At 33.2% G+C, this 27081-nt stretch overlaps 3 protein-coding genes across 6 annotated transcripts; 2 read left to right on the top strand and 1 right to left on the bottom strand.

Annotated features, from left to right (window-relative positions):
- Positions 1 to 301: 301 nt before the first annotated feature.
- Positions 302 to 7961, top strand: LOC131955032 (zinc finger protein 814). The gene is made up of 2 exons (XM_059318955.1): positions 302 to 343; positions 4261 to 7961. Exon 2 carries the CDS (start codon positions 4330 to 4332, stop codon positions 7513 to 7515), a length of 3186 nt encoding a protein of 1061 aa, XP_059174938.1. The 5' UTR covers positions 302 to 343; positions 4261 to 4329; the 3' UTR covers positions 7516 to 7961.
- A 6547-nt stretch (positions 7962 to 14508) lies between these two features.
- Positions 14509 to 21030, top strand: LOC131955031 (uncharacterized). 4 transcript variants are annotated; one of them, XM_059318953.1, is made up of 5 exons: positions 14509 to 14528; positions 15860 to 17248; positions 18389 to 18530; positions 19016 to 19193; positions 19543 to 21030. In XM_059318953.1, the coding sequence occupies exons 2-5, from the start codon at positions 16179 to 16181 to the stop codon at positions 19695 to 19697; spliced, it is 1545 nt and encodes a 514-aa protein (XP_059174936.1). In that variant the 5' UTR covers positions 14509 to 14528; positions 15860 to 16178; the 3' UTR covers positions 19698 to 21030. The 4 variants fall into 4 exon arrangements, with proteins under 4 accessions (XP_059174936.1, XP_059174935.1, XP_059174934.1 ...); XM_059318952.1 differs by lacking the exon at positions 14509 to 14528 and adding an exon at positions 14531 to 14637; XM_059318951.1 differs by lacking the exon at positions 14509 to 14528 and adding an exon at positions 14542 to 14662.
- Positions 21031 to 23453: 2423 nt separating this feature from the next.
- Positions 23454 to 26343, bottom strand: LOC131955030 (uncharacterized; the record flags this gene model as incomplete). The annotated part of the gene is given in 3 exon segments (XM_059318950.1): positions 23454 to 23690; positions 24410 to 24598; positions 26108 to 26343. Coding segments are annotated over 3 exon segments (519 nt in total). The 3' UTR covers positions 23454 to 23489.
- Positions 26344 to 27081: the final 738 nt, after the last annotated feature.

Genomic DNA, 27081 nt, shown 5'->3' with positions numbered 1-27081 from the left:
ATTTCTAATGTCCTTTTTGTTTGTTTTAATAAAAAAAAAATCTCACCATTCTATTCCGTTTTATTATTTCTCATAAATTTGTGTGAAACGAATTTTTTTCTTTTTCTCTTTATTTTACTTTGAAAACATATTTATTATTTTGTTTAACTGAGAATTGTTATTAGTCAACCTTTTGAATCATGTATGATTGGTGATTCAAATGTAATACATTATCTAGATCTAGTCTAGATCTAGCATTCTAGTATTTTAAAAAGTGAAGTTTTTTAAATTTTAATGTGTCGATGTTTCTGGCAAAGATTTTAACTTTACCTGGCACTCGTGCATGGAGGCATCTTAGCATTCGGTAAGTGTGGGGTAGGCCTAAGTACTAAGTAAACTTATTAACGTTTTCTAGATCTAGATCTAGATCTCTACTCTAGACTATATTCTAGATAAGATGTATTTTTTTTAAAGTAAGACTAAGACCTAATGCATTCCGTAGCTTATATAACTACAGGCATTTGTCTGTAGCTTTTAAGGAAATAAAAAAGCACGGTTCTAGACTATTTATTTAAAATTGAATTCTAGACTAGGGCGATTCTAAAAAAAAAATTGTTAAAAGTTAAAAATACCACAACACAAAGTTCAAAGCCGTCATTCGAGATGCCTAAAAACGAATTTACCAGGCACTAGATTTAGGCCTATAGATTAGATTTTTGTGTGTAGTAGATCTAGATCTTATTATTATTTTATTTGGTAATCTATCGTTTTAGGTAGGCCTACAATTATACAATACGTAAAATCGCCCGTGATGTGAAAAAAAGGTGGCTAGAATCTACTTAATTTCACATTTTGAGGAGGATTTATGTTTTGAAAAATACAAAAATGTTTACTTGTTTCATTTAGGCCTCTGCACCTGTTTTCAAGCAATTGAATTAAAAGTTTTCAGTAGGCCTAATAAAAAATGAAGACTAGCGAAATTTCCAACAGATGCAACCGTGCTCATTTACTTTTAGGAGCCATCTTGTTTGAGGTTTTTTTTTGTAAGTTTATAGCTCGAGATTCAGGGGAAGCCACTTTAACCTACAGATAGCCGCTTTTTATATAGCAAATCCTGCTCGCAAACACTGCAGTTTAAAGTTAATTTCTTGCCTCTATTGTAGCCATTGATTTAGGTTTATTATTCATTTATATACCTATAATATTTGACACAAATAGTCCTATTTTACAATATATATACTATACTTCTATTAAAAATTAAAGCCTTGACATTGAGGTAACTTTTTCATAAATTACTAGCCGCGAGCGATTTTACATACCTAAAACGATAGATTACCTTTTATTTTATTCTTTGGATTCTTTAGGCTAGAATAATTTTTTGTAGGTCTAATTTAAGTTTATTTTAAGCCTAGGCATAAAATTGTGGCATATTGTTGATATTAATAACCAGTTAAATTTAGAATAATGATATTCTTGAAAAAAGTCACTTTACAGAATTAGGGGGGTTGCATCACCTCAAGGCACACATTTTGTCAACACTTTCATATTTTTACAAAGGGCCTATATGTTAAGTTAAATTGCTTCATAACATATTAATCTTGAAACTCTGAGAATTTGAATACAAATTTCATTGGTCCATGTAATAAAGATTTGGCATCTATAATATAACGCTGCTGGTAGTGTGTCAGTCCTTCCTTCCGTCATCGCTATAGATTTTGGAACCATAAAAGTAAACATTCGCACCATGCTGTGCTTTTCAGTGCACCGCAGTGTCTTATTATAAGTATTAGAGTAGGGTTTGTTTATATAGTGGCATAGAGCTATTTTATAATTTCCACTGTTTGTACAATTTTGCATAACGTAAAGAAAATATTAAATACACGCACATTGCTAAAACATATTAAAAGGATCAATGTCAAATATAGTTTTCGTTAATATTCCTAGAAAAAGTGGATACATTTTAATAACATAATAACAGTACGGTAGAAAAATCAAATTAATTTAACTCTTTTTTTCTACTTTTGACAAAGGAGGTAATTTAAAAATACATGCTAATAAAAAATGTGAATGCAAATATACGTTCGTCATAGAAGGAATTAGTGTTGCAATAATATAATTAGCAAAATGTGAATGCAAATTATTCGGATGTGTAAGAGGAAATTATAGTTAGAAAATTATAATTAGCATGGATTGATAAAAGGCAATCTTTTATTTATTTTATTCACTGAATGTAGGCCCTACCGTTTATTACTTATAATTTTTAATCAACTATTAAGCAGTGTCAGCACTATTATAGACGCGTCATCACGTTCATTAGGTGCGCAATGGTTTTAGTTATGAAACTCTATTGTAAATTTTTAAAATTTAAAGTACTGGAAAAAAATGCGTGAATGGATAAAGTGAAATATTGTAGGTAAAACACGGATATTTTAAATACTGCCTATTATTTATGCTGATTTCTAATTATTATTCTATCTTCGGGTTTTATAGGAGAGGCGTAGCGAGGGGGGCATATGTCCCCGGGTGCCGACCTTAGGGGGCGCCAAAGTGGGTTGGAAAAAATTTGCGAGGGGGGGGGGGGGTGGTGGAAATCGAAAGTTTTAGGGCGGGGGGGGGGGGGGGGGAAGGGGTGCAAATCGAAAGTTTGAGGGGGGTGCAAATCACCGGAAAGGGCGCAATTTGGCGCTACGGGCTAGACTGTGAGCAATATGCCTGTATGATATGATTGCATTTAAATTGTGTTTATGTTATGAGTGTTGTGTTTGTTTTTTCGTTTTTTTTTTTTTTGTTTTTTTTTTTGCGTTCGTTTGTGTTGTGTTTAGTTTTGTTCTGTTCCCAAGTTGGTACATTTAAAAAAGATTTACCGTGGCGGAGCACGGGATGCAGCTAGTTGGTTTATATGAAGAACACACAAAATTTGCCCGCGAAATTTACCACCAAATCCTATAGTAACTTTTAATTCAGTAAAAAAATCATAACTTTAAAACTGAATGTCCTATTTTGAAAAAGTAAACTGTTTTGTCTTAATCTGATGTAGTTCTTTAGGAGGAAAAGGTTTTTAACCTAGAGAGTCTAGATAAATCATTTTGAAATTTTTGTCAAAGTCCCTATCTATTATTATTTTATTTAGGCCTATTGAGAATTGAGATGCCTCTGATAACTTATTCAGATTCATTGACAGGAATAATTACCAGATCTAGATCTAAGTAATTAGTTAGGGCATTTAACTTTTAATAAATATAGTAGGCCCAATAGTGTTTTGTGTAGGCTACATTTTTTTATATTCATGTTGGTCTTTTAAAAAACTTTATTTTCAGATTGGTGCACTATAATTTATTAATATATTAGTATTAAAGGCATCAAACATTGCACATTTTATTGTTTCTAGTAGGTCTTGTAGAAGTTAATGTTGTAAGAAAATTGACACGAGAAATAATCTAGAAATGAGATAAACCGTAAAAGCATATCGACTTTAGTATAGTAACAAGATTTTAAACTCACTAAGACAGAATAAGAAAAGAATAGCCTAATACATTTTCTATAATTTATAAAGTAAAATCACAATTGACCCCTAGAAATATTTGTAATATTAAGGCTACATTAAGCCCCAATATGTTGCCCACTTTCATTTTTATTATTAAGCCTAGGCCTAATATTCATTTTTAGAATTATTAGTGCATTAAACCGTATAAGGTTTTTATAAATGGTAAACATCTGTCAATTGAGACTATTTTTTTTATTTTGATTCAAAAAGATTTTTTTTAAAGTTGGGAACTTGTTTACGGTGAGTGGTAAATCAGTAGGCCTACTCACTTATTTTATATTATAAAATTTCTTGCTTTAGGCTTACTATTAAAAATCATACATTTCCAAAAAAAAATCCCTGTTTATGCTAAATAATTAGCATTGCACTGTACACATGTTATTGAGTTAGTAAGCCTATTTTAGAAGATTTTAAGAATATTTTTGTTTCGGCTACATAAAAAAATTTTAAAACTTCACATAAAAATAAAAGTTAAAAGAATGTATGGTGGAGAAATATGTTTATTGGAATATATAGGCCTAATTTTATTATTTTTAATTATTTATTTCTTTAGCTAGCAAAAACTCTGTCTCAAAAGTCTATTCCAAATACTTTCTCACTATATTAAATTAAGCTTCTAGAGTGATCAGCTTAAGAATACTCAAAATAAATATCTCCACGTTTCTAATAAATGGTACTGATCACAGAATTTAATTTTAGAATGCTCTTTATATGTATATTCTTGTTTTACATTTCAGATCAGTAAAGTTTTTGAAATTTAATTAACTGTACAAGACAATTGTTAAATTGAACATAGTATAACTAATATGGCATCTCCTAATAAGCTAAGAAAAATGTCGGGTGAGCAGAACTCTAAAGGAAGTCAAGGGGAAGCTAATTTCTCCTACAGTTCTCCTACTAAAGGACTTTGTTATACCACAAGTGATGATGAAAGCATTTCAGAAGATTCCAGTTCATGTGATGACTTCCCAGCAGAGTACAAATGCAAGCTTTGCAATTTAGTTCTTCACCGCATTTCTCAGCTTAAGAAACACATGCGAACCCAACATGTAAGAGAAATGCATAGCTCTGAACAAATGCCTTCTCATTTGAAGGCTTTAAGATGTAAGGCATGCTTTAGAAAGTTCCAGAATCCAATTGCACTGCAGGCCCACTTACTCAAAAAACGCTTCTGCTTTTGGTCACTGACTCAGACTTTTTGGAGCAGAAAGAGTGATGAAACCCAGGCTTGTAAAATATGTGGCAAAAATTTGTTTACAACCCGAGCCTTGAGAAGGCATTGCTATAAAGACCTAACTTGCAAGTTGCATTATATTCAGCAGGCAATGGGAAGTACTGTCAGTTTTGAAAAAGTAAACGATCAAAGCCATACAAAGATTAAGAGATCCAACTCTACATTTATTGAAATGCAGGAAAATAATGAAGATAGCGTATGTATGGATGGTTTAGCTTCAAGTACCCCCATAATAACAGGTAAAGCCCCTGGTAGTTCTACACAATCTCAAGGAAGCATGGTTTTACTTGCTAGCAAAGAGGTCTCCAGTATAACCTCTAACTCTGTTGAGAATATTTCACATAACATATCTTCAGATGAGTTGACAGTGAACTCTTCAAGATTGAATGAATGTGGATATTGTAAGCAATCATTTGATAACAAAAGTGCTTTGAAACGCCATATTCTGACCCATACAGTCTGCTTGCATTTTTACGAAGACCCTAAGAGTGAATGTCCAGTGGTGCTGAATTTCTGCTTCAAGTGTAAGTTTCGGGCACAAAATTCTTTGCAGTTCAAGCATCATCATTGTAAAGGCAATGTGCCCTACACTGAAGTATGTGAGCATTGTGATGCAAAGTTCACTTCATGGAAAAGTTTAAAATTGCACCAGAACACTTCAAATGTATGCTCTGCCAAAAAGTCAGAAAAGCAGCAGAGTTTAAATAGAACCACGCCTGTACCTAAAAGAAAACTGGATTCTGACAAGAAATTTACCTGCTTGCTCTGTTCTCAGATATTTTTAAATTTCAATTTGTTTCTTGAACACAGCAAATCCCATGAAGAAGAAGGCAAGTACATATGCTTTCTATGTGATCAGCTGTTCAATCACTACAGCTCTCTTGTTTTGCATCATGTATCTCACACAGAGCAACAAGAGCCTGCTACTAATTCCTCCCAGCATGAGCAAGATACAAATAACAGCCTAGAAGGCCTTGGTTCGAGACGTAAAAGGATTGCTAAAAAGTTTGCCGAGCCTGATAATTCATATAAGAAATATTACAAATGCAAGACATGTGGACAAAAATTTGATTCTCTTGTTAAAAGAAGAAAGCACCTTTCAGCCAGTGTTCGCTGCAAAATGATTAAGCCTAAAGGCATTGAAGATGAACACCAAGATGACTCCGATCCAAGCACAGCTTTGTTAGCTCCTGGTTCTGCACCTTTGACCAATGGTAAAGATCTACACTCAACTAATGATGCAGGTAAATGTCAAGAAGTTTTCTGCTTTCGCTGCAAAAATGTTTTAAGTTCAAGCAATGCTTTGAAGTATCACAAGTGTAAAAACTCTAGGTTGTTAAATTTAGAACTGTACTCTAAAGCATCATGGACTGATTACGAATGTAAAATATGTGACAAGACATACCAAGGTCACAACCAGCTGGTTGTACATATGGTAAAGCACGGCGAGGATATGGGACTGTATCAGCCATCTATCAAAAGCATACCTACTGTATTAAGCAGTTCTTGTATATTGTGTGATAAAAAATTATCTCGCAGACACGCTGAACAACATTTTCAAGAGCATCTAGATGTTATTACTGAAGAGATCTTAGATGGCGCTAGCAGTTTAAACTGTGGAATTTGTGGCCAAAAATACTCAACTGGTCAAATTTTAAAAGATCACATTATGCAACACAAACCATCAGATATAATCTCTAAAAATGGTAAAGTGGATAAACGCAATGTCCTTTCAAAGTTTCCTTGTCCTTGTTGTCGGCTGACATTTTTATCATACCCATCTCTTAAAGCTCATGCAAAGCTTAAACATAGAACTGTTTATAAAACTAAACCGTACATTTTTTCATATAACCCAAAGCAGTTAGAAGTTGCCCTGGACGCCGCCAAGGTCCAAGATGGTCATGGTGCTCAAACTAGTCCTAAAAGAGGTAGACCTCGTGGAATTAGAAAGCAATTGATACCTAAAAGAAAGGAAAAAAATGGCATGATTAAACTATCTAAGCATGGTTTGGTTGAAACTGTAGACACGTACTACCCACAAGCTGAACACACTGATGAATTAGACAATGAAACTGACTTGAGTCTGTTGCTACCCTGGAGGGAGGTGAAGGTGTCTTGCCACTTATGCCCCGCTACGATTGCTGCATCCTCTCACGAAAGCCACCTTAAAACACAGCACAACTTTCCAGTCTCAAAACTGTTTGGGTGCAAGTATTGCCGACTGAAATTCCCATGGCAGAACGAGTGTAACAAACACACTGACAGATGTCAGGCACTCTGTGAATGCAAGATATGCATGAAGCAATTGAACTCACTCACTGGAATTAAGAGGCATATTATTATTGCACATTCCATGAGCATTAAGGATTATGAAAATAACTTCTTGTCTGCTTTTATAGATGCTGGCATGAGTAAGAAAGAACACCTGAGTATGGATGAGAACGATTTCCAAAAGCACTGCCCTGTGTGCCAAGAGGTATTTTCTAGAAACTCTTTGTACTTAGCTCATTTGGAGAGCCACATGTCATCAGCAAATTTGTTGAGTCCCCACAGCAGAAGTCTCATTCAGCATTACAACGACAACATAAATTACAGGCTTGATGGGACGTCTTTAAACGCATCTCTTGATGGCGGAGCATCCTTCAATCCTGTCATTAAAAAAATAAGCTCGTGCGATGAGTGTGATGAACTCTCATATTCTGATATCAACATGGAAGATAATTTGGCTGTTACTTTCAAAGAAAGTGACAAAAAATAATTGACGCTAGAGTTCATTTTAAGTGTGCTATTGTTTTTTATGTGTACAAATGTTGAACCAAGTTATTGTCAGTTGTAACTGCGATTTAATTTCTCCTGAAAAATGAATCTTAATTAGTTAATTTTTATCTGTTTACTAAAGCAGTCACCAAAATTTTATTCAAATTATGTTTGGCTGCATCTGCAAAATTTACTGCACTTTTTTCATTAAAGCTAGACAAAGTGTTAGTATTGTACAACCCAAAATAAAATCCCAATCTCAGATTATCTGTGATGCTTATCATTTTATGCAAACTGTATATTTTTGGGTGAAAGTATGATTGATTTCTGAAAATTTCATCTAGGGGTCATCCATCAATGTCACGCTTTTTAAAATTATTTTTTACCTCCCCCATTCCACATTTTCACACACATACACTTCAAATAACTTCACACTTCAGTCTATGATTTCTCTCCCTCCCTCCCCCCCCCCCCCCCCCCCCAATTGCAGTTTTTTAAAACAAGCACAATTTCTTTTTATATTCACTGAGCTTTGTCTACTACATTGATTAATTTTTAATTTGTATTACTATTTTTAAAATATTGACTGAACTTCAGTTTTCCAATTTTACTTTACAAAAGTTTCATCACAATCACTAAACCTCCCCTCCTCATTGTCTGACCCCCACCTCCCCTAGGCTAACATTTATGGATGATCATCTGGGGGGAATATTGATTTTAAAATTATTTTAGAAGCTAGTATGTAAATATTACACAAGAAAATGTTTTTTATAAAAAAATAACCTGCTTATTCTGTTTTATTAGTATTATGTTAATACATCAGCCATAAACAATCTCAAATTGTATGGTGAATTCAAATTTTATTTTCTTTGTAAAAGATTTTAAAGTGATAGTTCATGCTTTCCAAATTATTAAGTCTGTGTTTTTATGCTTGTTCAGTATGGTAAACATTTTCATTTAATTAATTGCTGTTGTCTAAAATTCTACAAATAGCTGCACTGTCATTTTGTATGGTCATTAACAATCATCAGCAGTGAGGCATTGGAGATGATCAATCATCAGAAGTGTGGCATTGTAGATTATTATTAAATCTAATGTAAAATAATAATGAAATACAATAATCTAGTGACTGTAAATTGATGTAATATAATCTCATTAGCTCAGTTAAAAAAAAATGTATGTGGACTTACATTTTATGAATTTAAAAATTGTAATTTTCCACTTGTAAACAAGTTTTAATATTTTTTTAATCTCTCTGTGCTTTTTATACTTTTGTAAAAACACACATTAGCATTACTGTTACATATTCTTTCTTAGATTTTGTTTTCAAAACTGCATTATTTTTTAAAATTGTTACTGTTATAATAATCAAAATATATGTATAACTAACACTTTCGGGGAACCTGATTTGTTTTTTCTTTTAATCCTGTCATGGTGTATTAACAAATGATTTGAGACTGATACAATTTTGTGTAAGTGCATTTATTGGCATTTGTTCTGATACAGTTTTCTAGAATTATTGACCATATTCAGATAAATATATATTTTATTGAAATGTTCATACTTTTACGCATTTATTATGTCTCAACATTGATATAGTCTTTTTTATGACTGTCTACTAAAGGTTCTATTAACATTGTAGAATTTGCATTTTCTGTATTTTCTTCATTTGACCCAAACTTCTTGTAACCTTAATATAATGTTAATGTCATACTTTAATGTGTTAATAATGACCAGTATTAAATTAAAACTTTAATTCACAATTGTACAGCCAAAAATTTATAATTATGGAAGTTTTTATGCTTAACTTAATTTGCTACGAATTTTTCAATGTATAAAACTTATTGCAATAAGCTTAATATTGATAGAATTACAACTTGAAAGATACATCTTGTTATCATCAAAATTATACAGTGTACTTTGTATATGTACAACATATCTTGTAACTGGCTTTTTTTTTTTAAACCTTAAGGCAGATGTTTTACTCTGTTCATATAAGGTATCTATGTAGACTAGTTTATATATATTCTAGTATGGACTTCAGGGTTGTGCTGACCAAGGTATTATTGTGTTGAGTGTACATACAGTTTTCTCTATTTGAAAATACAGGTAGCCCTCAATTCCTGAAAATACTTTAAATTACACAATAAATATACTTAAAATAGTCAACTTATAAGTAAATTTATATAATATGAATTAAGTTAATAAGTGGGTTTATGTAATTAGCAAAATATTGAACAAACTATGAATACCATTGATCAAAACAAAATGTATTTTATTTTGATATTTAAAAATTTTTTGAAACAGCATGGTAATTTTTTTATTTATAAATAAAATTTCCTCCCATAATACTTAATAGTTACATATACAACTAATTCTGGATTTACCAAGTGTTGCTACTTCCCATACCTTGAGAAATATTTTTATTCTTGAGGTGAATTCAATCTTCTATTCAAGGACATAGCTCTGTATGCACCAGCTCTTAATTCTATTTTCTAAGCTTATTTCATTTGAAATTGTTTACATTTATCTCTAGATATTGTTTCTAAACATTTCCAAAAAAAAAGCTCCAATAAATTATACAAACAAAATGGATTCAGTAAGCTAGTATAACAGGATTTAAAAGTAGATTGTATTAACCTTTTTAATGTTTTTCTGTAAGAGTAACATTCAGCTAGGTGGTTATGGTGTATATTTATGTTGTGTATCCCTCACACTAAGTTACCTGTGTAAATCTGCATTAGCTTGGGCTACCTGTATGGCATTTAAGCACATGAAAAATCTTCCATCAGTTGTTTGAAATGGACATTTGTTTTGAGGCATTAGGATGCTGTTGGCTGCTTGTGTTCAGTACTTAGGTTGCATGTGTTTGTGTTGTATTCACAAGACATAGCATCATATTTATTATTAGCATTTATATTTTAAAATATATTTTCTGATTTTTACCATTACATTCTTGCCAGAAGTCTGATCTTTTAGTGTAGCAACTGATGTGAATCTTAGTTTTTATTATTCAGTATCTTTTATTATATCATGTAAAATCAAATAATTAATGCTCATCAAAATTAGACCTGATTAATATACAGTACATGATAATAGTGCTATTTCTATTCAAGTTCAAGCTTTATAACTGCATGTATTTGAAAACCTTTATTATTTACAAGTATTTTGTGTGGATTACTTGGTGGTGCTGGGAGTATTAATGACTGCAGAAATTGTGACCGCCAATAGTCATTTGATGTTTCCTAGCTCATCTTTTGTTCTGTAATAAAACCTTTTTTTACAAGGGTTGCTTGTCATTTTTCAGTTCCTAACAAAAGGACCAGTGCAGAGTGTGCTATTGACTCATCAATTTGGTTGCAATCTTGAGTCTTTGGTGGCCTTTGTTCAAACACAACCAGTCCTGGTGTGTATGGGACTTGATCAGCTTGTGTAGTCCTACTGGCCAGTTCACATGAGCTCTAGGTTGCCAGATCACTTTATTGGTGCTTGGATGGCTGGTCATATAGATCTGCATGAACCAACAATTGAGTGTGAAGTTTTATTTTTCCTAGTCATTGAAAACAAAACTGTTTTGATTGTTATCAGCGGTATTGATTTTCAAGATTTTGTTTGATTTCCTGTTCTTATTGTATCAAAAGTAATTGAGGATCTTCTGATCATTAACTCTATTGGATTTTTTCTGTAATAAAATTTGATTAAAAATTCAACCTTTTGTTATAAAATGTGTGATAATTTTAGTGCCTTTCTTTAACAGGAAATGTTTTACCTACTGATACTGATACCTATTTTAGCCGAAGGCAGCAAAAAATTGAGCAATAGTAGTAGCTTAACATTTAAGATTGGAGTTTGTAGCTATTACTACTAGATCTAGTATTACGGTTATTAGTTTAATTGTAAGTCCACGCCCAACTCTTTAAAAACACGCAATGCACCACTTACACAAGTTATATATATATATATATTTTATTTTAAAAACAACTAAATTTTTATATGAAAAATGCTTCGTTCCATCATGCTACAATTCACAAGGCATCAACTATGTTTTTAACTTTGATTAACTCAGAAATTCACTATTTACTTCAACGAAAATAGGCCTATTGGTAAAACAAAAACTCACTACTTCATTCCAGTCAGTTGATCCCTGAAGATGGGACAAGTTATTTTGAAACAGCAACATGCGGAAGTATGCAACAAGTAACTCGGAGCATGGTTAATCAGTAATCGAGTAGTAAGTAATATATGGATTTAAATTGGCACGATTTTTGTAATTCAATGAATTGTTTGGGCTGAAAATTTGTGGTTTGCCTTGAAGATGCAACATCGGCTTCGATAATTTACAAGTCGTACGTGGAAATCTGCACTTTGCATTAATTGTAACTTAAGAGCTGAGCAATGATGCTAAACATACATAGACGTCATGAAGAGCAAACACTCAGAAATGTTTGGTTAGCGTTCACATACTCTTTAGCTGGGTCATTTTTTTTATAAAAATAGGACCTAATATTTTAATAATCTCTATATATAATTCTCTATGTGGGGGCCATGCGGTACACCAACACCACCACGTACGCGCTGTGCTGCCCCCTCCCTCGCTCTCTGAGTGTATCGCTCCACCCCCACCAGCCACTTCCAGACTTTTTTCTCCGGGGGACGGACGGACACTGACTGTTAAAAGTATATATTTTCTATATAAATTTCATCCACCCCCCCCCCCCCCCAAAGAGATGCCTGGAAGAAACTGCCACCAGCCTGGTGAGCTGTGGTTCACGCCAAATGTTTACAGTGGTAGAGCCGGGTCAAATTAGTGCCGGCTATTATTGGCAGATAATTTAATTTTTAAACGATTTGAAACTAAGAAGAGGGGAGGATAATAGTCTTTCACTAGCTACTGAAAGTGTTTTAAAGCAAAATATTTTCAGTCGCAGCATCGGTAGTGTCGAATTCACAAATTATGAATCACTGAAAAGGGGTCATCCATAAATGACGTCACACTCGTAGGGGGGAGGGGGGTCCGTAATTTTGTGACGATGTGTGATGAGGGGGAGGGGGGGGGGGTCAGATGTTGCGACGTCACATTTTTGCATTATAAAAAAGCAATGTTAGAAAACGAATTTTAGACGTTATTTCGCGTTTTAGATAACTGTTTTAATAAATTGTAATAGTTTAGACAAGATTTTGGAAAAATATCGATGTTCAACTGCAATTTTGAGGGGGGGTTGTAGGTTGAGGCGTGACGTCATTTTAGGGGGGGGGGGGTCTGGCTTTTTGTGACGACGTGTGACGGAGGGGAGGGGGGGAGGTAAAAATCGTCAAAAAAAGCGTGACGTCATTTATGAATGACCCCAAAGTAGAAAATAAAACAATTAAATGGCGGCGCATGCTACGCCGCGTGTCGGATCGTAGAGTATTATTTCTCCTAAGTGACTGACGAAATGACAATTAGTGATTATCCATATAACTAAGGCAACAACTACACTTGGTGTCAAATCGGCTATGTCACCTAAAAGAAGTACGCTTTTGATCAAGGAAGTCCAAGTATGTACACAAGAAGACCAATGTCACCCTCCTACGCTGCAGGTATTACGGTAATTACCAGTGTCCGCTCGTGTTTTACCAGTGGAAAATTTAGTCCGCCCCCCCCCCTGAGAATAAAAGTCTGAAAGAAACACTCGCATGCATTAGTGCCGTGAAGCGTTAGGTTTACAACAATCAATAAACCGGGAGTGATCTCCCTTAAACTTTCTCGAATATTCTTATATAAAACAACAGGGGATGGGAACTTAGGATATAGACATGATTTTTAATCCATTTTAAATACTTAAACTTTTAAAAATAGAATAAAATCTCGTGGAAAAAGAATTGCACACCAAGTGAACGCCAAATAAAGATGTGCATAATAGTGCGCAATATTATTAGTACTTTATAAATTTACATGCGTTTTTTTTTTGAGAAATTGGAAATAGCGTAAATTACTACTCCCGGTCAACGGAAATTACTCAAAATTTGATAGAGGGTAGAGAATTAGATCTTTTGCTTACATGTGAAATTTTATTTATCTATCTAAAATAGTACTCAAGTTATAGGCTTTTGAAAAATTCAAAGTAAAAAAGTACCACTTCCGGTTATCTGAAATCGCTCAAAAGTTGATACGGATCTACGATTTTGATAAAATACTTATATATGAAATTTCATCAACCTAGTTGTAACGGTACTCAAGTTATCGTGTTTACAGACACACAGACAGACACACACACAGACATACGGACAAGATTGCAAAACTATGTTTTTCCGTATCAGTGAGGTGTAAAACGTCGAGATTTCCAAAAAACTCGCTTTTTTTTTGCACGATTACAAGACTTTCTCTATACTTCGTAGATTTTCTATATACGAGAAAGTAAAAAGGAGACGAGAAATGTGTTTAAGAAGGCCTAATATAAGAAGGGATTGTCCATAAGTGATGTCATTATATTATGTTATTTAGTAATATTTCACTGTTTAACTTATTTTGTAAATAATGTGCCACCTCACATTATCATCTGAGCCATACACATATAGTCATATACGCTTCAAGTTCGAAACAAAGCACTTGACGTGAAATAGGCATATTATTATAGTATAATATTAAATATTAATTATAAAATTATAATAGGTTTGCTATTTAAAATTTGACTAATCATTTGATCGTGTTTCCACCCAATCATTTGAAATATATTAATTAATATAAAAACTTTGTAAAAATGCTTAATTTATTTAACAAGTGTGTTGGGACTTTATTAAATAAGGGCGCACGATTTTTGTGCTGGTTTTATAAATAATGGATTGACATAGGCCTATATAAGTATAATAGACCTACATTTATTTTTTTAAATTCCCATTCTTCCCTCCCCCCCCCCCCCCCCCCGTGTGTGTCCATTCCTATGTAGTATGTACAATCCGTTTCTAAGCACCAGCTTCCGGTTATCTGTTTAGTTTATGTTATTCAACAGCTTTCGTAAACTTTTTATACTGAAGGTGTGTTTTCTTGCTTCCGTCATTGCGACATTCCAACTATTCGCTAATTCTAACATAATAACAACATAGATCTAATTAACAACGTCTTCAGCAATTTAAAATTCCTTGAGTATTTTAAAATTAGATCTACATTAGTACATACCCTTGAATATCTTTTAATTGTTATTAGATCTATTATCCAAAGTAAACCAACATTTTATGTTAAACGGAGTAGGCACACAAACACAACCACAGAGTCCCAAACCACTCCACGGAGTCAGAGTCTCATTGACACACTGAGTACCGAGTCACAGTGATTTGAGTGATTTAGACTTAATGATCGTGTTCTGAGCTTTTTCTCTCAAACACTGTGTGTGTACTTAAGTGTACCAACAACTAGTGTTACTGAAACTGTTGTAATTCACTAGTTTTCTAGCTGCTAGAATTACACTAGTGCATTACACTAGCAGTGTACACTATTTACTTAGTAATTTCGTATTATTTAATAATATAGATCTAAAGGCTAGACCCCCAAGTCACTAGAATGACTAGATTTATTACTAGGTTTTTCTAAATCAAAATCTAATATTTTAGACTTTATTACTTTAGAGTTTAGACTGTTAAGATAAGACTATTCTTAGGCAGCGTCTTAGGCAGATCAGGTCAATGAGTAGGGCCTTTGCCTTTTATTATTAATTTATTATTATTATGTATTTTATTGAATCATTATTAATGTTTGTAGACTAGTGTAGAAATAAAAACAAACTAGTAATTTTAGTTTAACAGAGTTTAATTGTTTACACTTTAATTCCTCCACAGTTGAGTATGTGTCATTATTATTTTTTAAATTTAATATGCCTGATAACTTTTTCGAAACATTTAAGCCACAGGACACTACACTATGACATCCAATTCAATAATTTAAAGTTAGAGTATAAGTTCCCAAACTATGGGTCGCCAATTGGGAACCTGTGATTTAGAGTAGTAATGGTGGATACTACACTATATGTTATATCAGTAAAACTGGCATAAACAATTTTTCTTTGTATAGTTGTAGAGCAAACATTGTGGAATCTTTTCTTAAATGACATTTAAGAAAGTGATGTTAAATTTAATAAAAAATACTGACAAAATTATATGGCAAATTATATTGTTTATTTTTATGACTACTGCTAATTAATTCATTATGAGTAGTAATTGCAATTTCTAAAAATAAACCTGCCAGTTAATTAATCATACTTAAAATATAATAATAGTTGCATCATCCTAAAAGTTGAATCCAGTTTAAAAATGACTATAGTTACTGATTTTTGAAAACACTCAGTTTTATTTTCTATTCATCTATTTCACAGATGTCTAAAGAAAGGGAGCAATGGAAGAGCCAACACTTGTGTTGTCACTCTATTCAGATTTCTCAAAAACTTTAAGTAAAACTTTGTCATTCCTGTTCAGCCTTGCCTGGTATTCCCGGATCCGATTACCTGCTTACCTAACCTTTATTTTTCTAGCTGCTGATATTCGATTCAGTATTGAAGTTATTATAGATCCACAGGCTCATGACATTGATGATGTTGAATAAAAACATCAGCCAATAGTTTATTCCCTAGGTTTGTCAAGAATGTGATCTTTTAAATTAAAAGGTTACACTAGAAACTTATTGAATAGCAAAGAATGAGCCGTGGAGTTCGGGATCTACGAGATTTAATTTGTGTCTCAAGACTGACTTTTCATGAAGACGAGGAGGATGAAATATTCTCAGATGAGGACCGAATCATAAGCAGACTTTCACTGGAGAGCTCTAAGTCTGTAGTTACCAGCAGTTCAAGAAATACTCCAGTTGTTTCCCCTGACTCAGGCTGTATTACAGAAACCTCAGATATCAATTCTGTTCTGCCTGTTCAGACCCAGTTGGATGACAGTGATGTGGTCAGTAATGATGAAGTTCATTTCAAATCTTCAAAAACTGGTAATGCAAAGTTAACAAACAATCATAAGAAAAGGAGAAAAAAAGTTGAAGTTTCACTGCAACCAGCAAGGCATGAGTTACCCAAACCATCCCCTTTGCCTCCAGTTAAAAAATCTTCAGAGTCAAAAATAAATTCTCATCCACCAGAGAATTTAAAGAAACAGACAACTAAAGTAAAAAGTCGTGTGAACTATGATGATATTCTTATTTTTATGGATGCTACAATGGTAGCAAACTGGCTCAAAAGATCGAATGAAGCCATTCAAGAGCTAGCCAAATTTATTAACTCTAAAGAAAATTTTGTGCAATTTTCTCATTTTTGGCTGTCGGACTTCCCAGATTTTCAAAAGAAAGAAATATTTTCTATGGAGTTTGACATTTTATTGGATGAAATAGGACTAGCTTTTGCTGTAGGCAGGGACTCAAACAAAGTAGTTCGAAGAGATATGTTAGACCTATGTGGGTCCGTGTTTAAAGAATATCCTGTTAAACTGTTAGGCTCCTCTGGGCCTTATTTGTTTCTTGACTACTTAGATACACTAACATCAGAAAAAGATGATCAGTACAAAAAACTTCTTTCTGATGTTCGTTGTTCTACAAGCAACCGCCAGTATGCTCAATGGCTGTTAGCTACTCGATCTTTCGCACTCGTAAATGTTTGGTCATCCGTGGTCAATTTTTACAGAAATTTGACAGGTGTTGCTATACAGAGTAAGCCTCTAGATGTGTCCAAATTTAAGGAGACCTCACACAAAAGGATGATGCAGTCAATTCAGTAAGAAAAAAATAATATAATTGATTAACCTATCAAAAATCATTTTGTAGTCATGTATTATTTTTTTGTTGTTGTTAAAGATTTTTTATTAGATCTAGAACAGGTGAAGTAGAGTTCATGAGGAGAGAGCCATAGTATTGACTAAATGATTTTAGCATTTTCTAATTATTTATTGATACATGCACACTTTTGTGGTGAAGTTATTTTAAAAAGTAACAAAAGTATTAAAATTGTATTTTTCAAGTAACTAACTGATGTGCTTATTATAAAGATATTAAATAGTAAATTCAAAACTTTTACAGTTACATTTTTGATAGAGAAAAGTAAAACTGTCATTACACAAGGACTCTAGTTCTGATTTTTAATAGTTTTCACCATTGCAACCAGCATTTAAATGAATTTTGACTGACTTAAAATTCACAATCAGCTTTAAGTTCTAAGCACCTGAAACCATTGTAGAGGATCACATGTATGAAATGACTGATGTTTTAAACAGAAAACTTCTATTTCAGCAATCACATTATTTGTACATTTCTTTTTTTTCTAGACTAGGTTACATAGATGTCATCAGCTATTTGTGCATTTGTTTTTTCTAGACTAGGTTACATTGATGTCATCAGCTATTTGTACATTTGTTTTTTTTCTAGACTAGGTTACATTGATGTCATCAGCTATTTGAACAATTGTTTTTTTCAAGACTAGGTTACATTGATGTCATCAGCTATTTGTGCATTTGTTTTTTCTAGACTAGGTTACATTGATGTCATCAGCTATTTGTACATTTGTTTTTTTTCTAGACTAGGTTACATTGATGTCATCAGCTATTTGTACATTTTTTTTCTAGACTAGGTTACATTGATGTCATCAGCTATTTGTACATTTGTTTTTTTTTCTAGACTAGGTTACATTGATGTCATCAGCTATTTGAACAATTGTTTTTTTCAAGACTAGGTTACATTGATGTCATCAGCTATTTGTACATTTATTTTCTAGACTAGGTTACATTGATGTCATCAGCTATTTGTACATTTATTTTCTAGACTAGGTTACATTGATGTCATCAGCTATTTGTACATTTTTTTTTTCCAGACTAGGTTACATTGATGTCAACAGCTGTTTGTACATTTGTTTTTTTTCTAGACTAGGTTACATTGATGTCATCAGCTATTTGATCAAGAGTGGCCACGTGAGCATGTCTTACACAGATTCTCAAAGAAAGTCTCTGCTCTTCATTGCAGTTATGCAAAATCAGCCTGATGTAGTAAAATATTTTTTAAGCAAAGTAAGAGTAAATATCTTTCTGCTGTCATGTGGTATTGTCTTATAAGTGTAAAACAATTGTTTTTAAATTTAAATAAATGGTATTTATGTTTCAATAACTTGAACTTTTGTTTGTTTTATTATTTAATTAAAAATAAAACAAATATATACAATTTTTATAATAATTAACTTCTAAATGCACTAAAACAAAAAATAAACATAATTTATAAGGAAAGTAAAAGCATTTGTTTTTGAATTAAAATGTTTTGGAGTCACCATCGATTATATTTTTATTCTGTTACAGATTAAGAACATATATCATTTGTTTTCTTATTTTTAGTTTTATTTAAAAGCTTGTTATCATAAAGGCTTAGTATTTATATATTTTAAATTTATAAGAGCAAATTCATATATAGGCCTGCATTTAAAAAGAATTAGTGGAATATTTTTCATCTACATTCTGTTCTTAAATTTAAACTAACCTTTTTTAAAAAATCAAATATCTAGGAGGATTCAATAGACGTTAACCAACCAGCTGACAATGGAAACACTGCCCTCCATGCTGCCTCCAACAGTGGTAATCTGCCCATTGTTGAAATTTTGTGTGGTTGTTCTAGGACCAACGTCAACTGTATCAACACCCAGTGTGATCGTTCAACACCGTTACATTTGGCTGTCATGCATGGTGAGTCTATAACAGTTTTTTTTCCCCTAACTCTACTGATATTTGGTTTTGTAGTTTAAAAATGAACTGAAAGTAGATCTCATCCCATTATTTTTTTTTAAATCCTCTGTTTTAGTTAGAAAAAATAAGCTGAGAATTTATTTATTGCTTTAGTTTCTAACAAAAAAATTTTTTTATTTAGTTTCTAAGAAAAAAAAATTATGAGCAATATTTTCTCTAAGTTGATCTGATATGTTGGATCAAGTAGAGTACTTAAAATACAAAATTTTATGATTGAATTATATTTACATATTGTGTTTGAAGAGTGATTTGTTTGATATTTACTTGTTTATAATATGTCTATTTGTAGGCCATGAACAGATTGTAACCTGCCTCCTACGGCATGGTGCTGATCCCCAGTTGAAAATGGCTGATAAAACAGCGACAGATTTAGCTGTTGACTTTGACCAGAAAGAAATATTAAAGTTACTAGAAGATAATGGAAAACAGGATTCAGTCACGTAGTACATCATAGATTTATCAGTAAAGAGCCAAAAGCATATTTTTAAAATGGCTAATTTGTAAGTTACTATGAACAACTTATATTCAATTGTAATATAAAAGATTTTAGTTTTACAGTTTAAGTAAAATCTGGCATAAATAGTTTTATAAGCTGAGTTTAACATTAAAGTATGGTGAGGATAACACAGGCTTTTTGTGCTACTGTACGAGTAAATCCATACTTCAAATCTTAGAAATTAAGTTTTAGAATTTGAATGCTAAAGACTTCTTATATTTCCATAGAGTTTTAGAAAATTATTTTCAATTTAAATCAGGATTTTTAACATTTCAAAAAAAATTCAAAGCTAAGTATAAATAATTGTTTGGATTTACTACATACAACTTTTTTACTTTTGGGAACTTTTACGTATAATGATCATTTAATCTTTTTCATCGAGATTTTCATTCTACTTCAAAAGAAAATAATACTAAAACTTTTTTTTTGTTTGTAAAATGTTGGGTGAAGACAGTTTTACAACTTTAATCAATTTTAGCACCATACAAATTATTATTAACAATAATTCTCTTCATTCAAATAAAAATTTATAAATGCAAATAAGTAGAATTTTAAAAGAAGCTAAAAACCATATTTTGTAAAATGAAAGTATTACTAAAATATATTTTTACCACTATATTTTTCTGTGTGAACTGCAGTATTGCTCACATTCTTCTCCTGTATGTTTTACACAGCATTATCCTGTTGAAATGTGCTTAATTTTATAGATGTCATGGTGTGCATGTTTTTTTTTATGTCAAGATTGATCTCTTGGTTAATAGTAGGTGTGGCTTGTTAGTATGAGTTTAACCAGTTAGAAGTCTTCAAATTAAGATAGGTGATGGGAGCCACTTTTTTTTCAAACAGGTTTAAAAATAATTAATTGCTTATCCAAAAGGATGTAAAAAAAATCAGAATATAATTTATGTCTTGGCTTGTTTTATCATGTCCCTGAGTTCACCAGGTACTAATGGGTACAGAAATTTATATCTGTGCAAGTACAGAATCTAAAAATTCCTAAAGACTCCACTCTTACATTCAGAAGTCAAAGGCTACTTAAATATTTTTTATGATCTCTGTCATAATATTTTAGAAGCATACTGGAAACAGTTGACTAATATGACCAGTTTTTTTTAAGAAAGTCAAATATTATTTTATGCTGTTTTTGTTCCATTTTTTTATATCAAAGAACTGATTCTTTGTTATGATTAAACTTATTCATGTCCATCAGAGCTTATTTTCCCTTTTGGAAGATAGCGATGCCATTTTTTCTTATTACATATCTAGCAAATATCCTAAAAATATAAAACATTGACTTTTCTGAATTTCCTTGATGGCCAAACTAAACTTAAAGACTTGATCAAAAAGACTAAGGTCATCAAATAAAGTGCCAAAGTTAATTTTTGACTGAAGGTAAAGAAATCTGTGCCATGGGATGTATTGTAAATGATTTTATTTTGAAACAGTTATGTATACAGTTCCAAATGCCATCTTGGAAGTATTTATTTAGTAACAACAAAAATATAACATTCGTTGTGTTTCTATTTTTAGTTTCAGAAATCATCTACAGAAACCTGCAAATAAGTGTTATATTTTTTTTTGTTTAAATTGTTTTAGAAAACCCAGTGCCACTAAGGTACATGAACTGGTCAGGCTACGTGACAAAAACTCATGCTTGATTTCAAGAATTTCCACTATGCACTATGTTATGTTTTAATTGCTTAAAGAAAATTAAATAAATACAAGCACCACAATGCAATGCTTGGGATACTTATTTATGTGACTGATTAGTGCTCATGATGATTGTGATATTTTGTGAACTGATAACAATAAACTTGATACAAATATATAATAATGTGTTATTTGGCTTATGTTTCATGGAAAGCAAGTGAAAAGTAATAAAAACAATAGTTGTGTAAATTGTTTATTGACATGAATATGGGACTTTTTAATAAATTGTGGTAACAAATTTGACATTTAAAAAAAAACAATGACTAGTAACTGATTTCCCTACGTGAATAACATTTGGATAAACTGGCCTTTTATTATAATCATATTTTTTACGCAATTAATTTTTAACAATACATATATAGATATAAGATGTTTGTTAATATTAAAAGTAAAATTCTTTCAAAAATGCTGATATAATATGAAAGTCCATGAAATAAGCTTACAAAGCTTGAAAAATCTGGCATAAGTAAAACACGACCGAACTTGATAAGGTATTACTGTTTAACAAATGGAAATTTCAAGTAAATGTAATTTTTTAAACTGAATATTACTCTTTACTATGAATGGAGATTTATTTACTGATTTAAATTTAATAGGAATATTAAATATCAACCTTGATAAGATAACTAACAAATAAATAAAGCTTTGATGCTGCCACTTTCCATATTTAATAAATTACAGACCCTAATTAACTTTTTAAAAACTGACACGTTATATTAATGGTCTCAATGCATTTGATGATGCGTTATAATTATTCTAAAAGTGTTTTAGCCATTATGTTTTTAGAACACCAAGCACACAATTTGTAGACTCAGTCTTCCATGTAAATATATCCTTTTTGTAAGACTAAAGAAAAAAAAAATGAATGAATGTATACAGCAAACAAAAAATGAAACCATATCAGTAATGATGGTAAAAGTAGTTCAATATAGTTTTACTTAACAGTGGTCAGTTTTGAAGTTGGGGGAAAGTCACATTGTGAGATTGTTACAATACCAGTTGTAGAATAATCTTGAATGACTTAATAAGGCCTAACTGGCTCTTTGCATTTTTTTTTAATACAAAGCCAGGTTTAAAAAAAAATTAACAAATTAATTTCAAAATAAATTAGTCTAAGGCCTAAAGACTTTTCGCCTAAATAATAATTTTTTACCAACTATGCATGTCATTGTAATCAGCGTATCTTTAAAAGCATTGACTGTAAATACATTATATACAATAAATACACACGTATAATATAAATTATCTATAAATACTACATATTTAAAAAAAAGAAACTATTTATTAAATAACTAAGGGAAACAATTATTGTTAATAATAAAAGAATCTTGTTAAATAAAGACTAATTTAATTCAACATTCTCTAATATGAGGTAGATTTTTAAAAATAATAAACTTTTATCAAATTGATAAACGAATACCGTAAACAAAGATTCTGCATAAGCTCTGCTAAACATTAGATCTAAGTAAAACATAAATAGGCTATAGAAAAAAAATACGAAATACAATGAGGTAATAGTAGGCTAAGCGATAAAATATAAAATCTAATTAACATGTAATATTCACCTTCGTAGGCTAGATTTTTTAAAAACATAGGTTCTAGGGTTAATAAAAACAAATACTTTCTAAACTAAATATGACTTATTACTGATTCTTTTATTTAAACATTTAAAATAACTCTGTTTCGATACTTAATAATCTTTGGAAAAAAATGGGAAAACATGATTTTCTGATATGAGCTTTTTTCATTAGTTTGGAATTATTGTAAAATAAATAGATATTAAATTCAAGTTCTCGTTGATTAGCCATAGCCTTTCTACACAATCATCACTCGCCGATTATGAAACTTACTACTCAAGAGTTATGGTTACTGTTTGAGTATCGTTTTGTGACTTTGCAGATATGGCTAATCGATGAGAAGACTAAACATCATGGTCACATCTTGGGCTGGGGAGTCCATGGAGGTAAGAGAGGGGGGGGGGGGGGTAAAGTTTACTGGGCTAGGGGAGTCGATGGGTGAAGTGGGGTGTGTTACTGGCCACCATTCCTGCTGCGCCCTCTCTGGTTTCTGCGTCTGTTGATGTTCTGGGGGTTTCTCCTCCGGGAGGGCGTCGGCTCCGTTTCCTCACTCTGCTGGCACTCGGGGGTGAAGGCCAGGTAGATGCCGGCCTGGCACCCCATCTGGTTCCCGGCAGACCCGAGGGAGACACACCGTCCACCAACACGCTGGACCTGTGTCAAAAGAGGGGGGGGGGGGTGAGTAATTTGTCAATGTTGTGCATTGCGGGACGAGGCATACATTATATAAAACTATTCAACTTTTTCAATACACCTACACAACCCCACTACAATATAAATAACATTTTCAACAACACTCATAGTGATTACTGTTTTTAGCCCCCCACCTCCACTCGAAAACAATTACGTTGTGGTTTTAAAAAAAACTTTTATAACCATGTCATTTTGGAGAAAATCACATCATGACAAAATTAAAATTGAGTATGTCTAAGCCAGCTGTGTACCACCTCATGTATCTAATTTTGTTCTAAATTAAGTGGTGAAATATTGAAGGAAAAAAAAAGAAAAGAATGCACACTTCACCATAAGCAACACCGTTTAACTTAACAGATTTCATTATTAGCGTATGAAATCGAACTTAAGTGCCAATTAACAAACATAAAAACCCTCATTAGACACTGCGTAGCTTTCTACATCTGAAAACATTTATTTATTAATTAGTGTGTGTGTGGGGGGGGGGGAGGAGAGGGAGAAGAAAAAAAGCTGCCCTATGGCTATATTTTAAAGAAACATCCCATTTTGAAAATTTAAAAAAAAATCTGGGTACTTTGGGGAGGCGGAGTAAGACAGGTTCGCCAAAAGGTCATTGATGAGCTAAACCCGACCCAACGACACTATTTAAGCTTTGATGCTTATCGACGCCGATGGCTTACCACAGGCACCTCCACATAGCAGTTGATGTTCTCAGGGTGGGGGGTGGCTGGCGTGTACCTCAGCAGACGGGCGTCGTGGGAGACGTTCAGGCCAGCGATCAGCTCCCCGATCCCGGCGTCGGTGGTTCGCGCTGTTGCTGTCGATCGTGTGGTTGTTGGTGTTGTTGCTCCACCTGGGTTCGGCAGTGTCTGAGGACAGAACAGTTTGAAAATGGCAAAAACTATCTTTATTCTTGTTGTGTTTGGTTTTGGTTGTTGTTGGTTGAGGTTAGGGTAAAGTTCAGAGTTAGAGTTAAATTTAGGGTTATGTGTTATTTTCTCAAACGTCCACATTTGCCTATAGACATTTAGTTGAAAAGTAATATATTTCCTGAATCCGGGCAATGCCTGTTATATCTTGCTTAATAAACACACAAGGCACGGTCCTTTAGTGATAAGGTTTTCACAGAGGCCATGCAGGACCTGGCCGAGACGGCTAGTATGTATGCGTGTGTATACGTGTATACGTGTGTATATATATATATATATATATATATATATATATATATATATATATATATATATATATATATATATATATATATATATATGCGATCCCCCCCCCCCCCACACACACAATCGTAGGTCTACTCATATTTCGACACGAGCTAAACACACATAGACAGAAGCGTAGCAACCTATTCCGGCGCCCGGGGCGGACCATCCTGTTTCTATATATAGTTATTCATTTTTGTGTAAAAGCGTCCCCCCCCCCCAGTTGGAAAGGCTTCTGGTGCTTCTAACCAGTTACTATCCCATATTTCGGTGCCTCAAAATTGATATAGAAAACAGTTAAATCAGTGTGTAAAACCTTGTAGTCGTTTATTTTTGTTACTTTGTTTAGAATTCGAGCTTAAAACGAGCTTTTAAATTAATTTTTCTGCCCCTTTTCGCCCCCTTTGGGTCGGCACCCGGGGCGGTCGCCCCACCCGCATTCCCCTAGCTACGCCACTGCACATAGATCCAGAGGCGTCGTGAAGCTGGGGGTGCGGACTACACTGGGTGACACCACTTGGGGGGGGGGGTGACACCAAGACAAACAAATTTCAAGATATATAGAATAAATTTGTCTTTTGCCAGTTTAATGAATGGTTAATTATAGTTTAAAAGTATTTTAGTACACACTGACGATCCCGACAAGTGATGGTGTGGGGGGGGGGGGGGGGGGGGGGTAACACCATGACGTAAACATGCAAACAATAGAGAAAACAATGCTACACCCAGCTGTATCAACAACCGACTGTAGATAAACATCATTTGAATTAAATGTGACAACTTTAAAGGTTTTACAGAGGGGGGGATGTGAGACACCAACTGCAAGATATACAGAGAAAAAAAAGGGGTGGGGGGGGGTTGACACCATGGTGCCGCATCGGGTAAAACCCGATATAGCGACGCCACTGCCTAGATTAAAACACGCATATATACATATACATATATATATATATATATATATATATATATATATATATATATATATATATATATATGCCTACTTGCAAAATGAAGCACCAGCATACACGTGCGTGCGTATACAGGTACAAACGTATATAGATAGTGACACATAAACATACACCCAAAGTAGGCACTTACAAGTGCGTGCACATAGAATCATAAATGTGTTAAATCAAGAGGTAGCTTTATGTAAAAACTAATTACCGCTTGTCTTTTTTCTCGAATCTTCGATAACAAAACGTCATTTGTCCCATGGGTGAGGTGAGAAAAATGCGCCGAAATAACAAACACGACTAAAAACACCATTCTTGTTAAACTATTTATAGAATCCATTTCAAAAGAGCAAACAGAATGTTTATTCACAACGACGAACTGTCTTCAGTGAGAGACAACTTGTATTTAACCAAAGTGCTGACTTCCTTTGAAGAATTATCAAACTCCTAATTAACTTTTAAAATAAACTTGAAATAGAAAAAAATAACTTCTTGTACTTCTGTGCAACTTATAGTGAAGAAATTCGAGTTGTGGTTACTGTCTTATATCTCAATATTCAGGAGAAGAGAAATGTGTTTTTGTTTTTCAATTGAGTTATTCCTCTTGAGTCTGTGCAGCACTATAAAAGCCTAGCCGTGAGTCCCTTATATATAGGCCTTATTTCTTAAAACGGAAAGAAGAAAAAAAAACCCCATGAAGTGAGAGAGACGGTACGAATCTGTCTGGCACCTAACACAGTGGTTCGTGAGTACTGACTGAGTGGGTGAGACGTGGGAGGGAGCGGACCCACCCCTCCACACGCGTGTCTGATTGCTGGAGAGGGAAAAAAAATCTAGAATTAAGCTTTCATTCAAGGTGAGGGTTAGGCTTATAAGACGTGATATGATTGGGTACTCATGGAGGGCTGAGTGAAAGGGTGACTGCTTCAGATAGGGTTATGCTTTTAAAGATCGGGGTTAGGGTTATGGTTTACATGTAAACGACTTGGTGCTTGTAGACTAGTACTGATATGGTAGGAGCGGGACCAATGGATAGCAAGCCACGGCTCCAGAGCAGGTTTTTCTCTCCATATATTTTATTTTGCTCCCGAAGGAGGGGGGGGGGGGGGGGGTGGTGGACTTGAAACATGTGGAGGGGGGGGGGCGAGACGACGGGCGGGGGACAATGGTTAAAGAATATATTTT

This window comes from Physella acuta, unplaced genomic scaffold (genome assembly GCF_028476545.2).
Source record: "Physella acuta isolate Inbredline_101_S28 unplaced genomic scaffold, ASM2847654v3 ptg001050l, whole genome shotgun sequence".
Taxonomy (NCBI): domain Eukaryota; kingdom Metazoa; phylum Mollusca; class Gastropoda; family Physidae; genus Physella; species Physella acuta.
The sequence above is the reverse complement of the archived record's forward strand: the minus strand, read 5'-3'. Positions and strand labels throughout refer to the sequence as shown.

Excerpts from the sequence above, each read along its gene's own strand:
- LOC131955032 (XM_059318955.1), top strand. The coding sequence starts at position 4,330 with ATGGCATCTCCTAATAAGCTAAGAAAAATGTCGGGTGAGCAGAACTCT.
- LOC131955031 (XM_059318953.1), top strand. The coding sequence starts at position 16,179 with ATGAGCCGTGGAGTTCGGGATCTACGAGATTTAATTTGTGTCTCAAGA. Across the intron at positions 18,531-19,015 it reads TAAAATATTTTTTAAGCAAA|GAGGATTCAATAGACGTTAA; the intron begins GTAAGAGTAAAT and ends TCAAATATCTAG. Across the intron at positions 19,194-19,542 it reads ACATTTGGCTGTCATGCATG|GCCATGAACAGATTGTAACC; the intron begins GTGAGTCTATAA and ends GTCTATTTGTAG.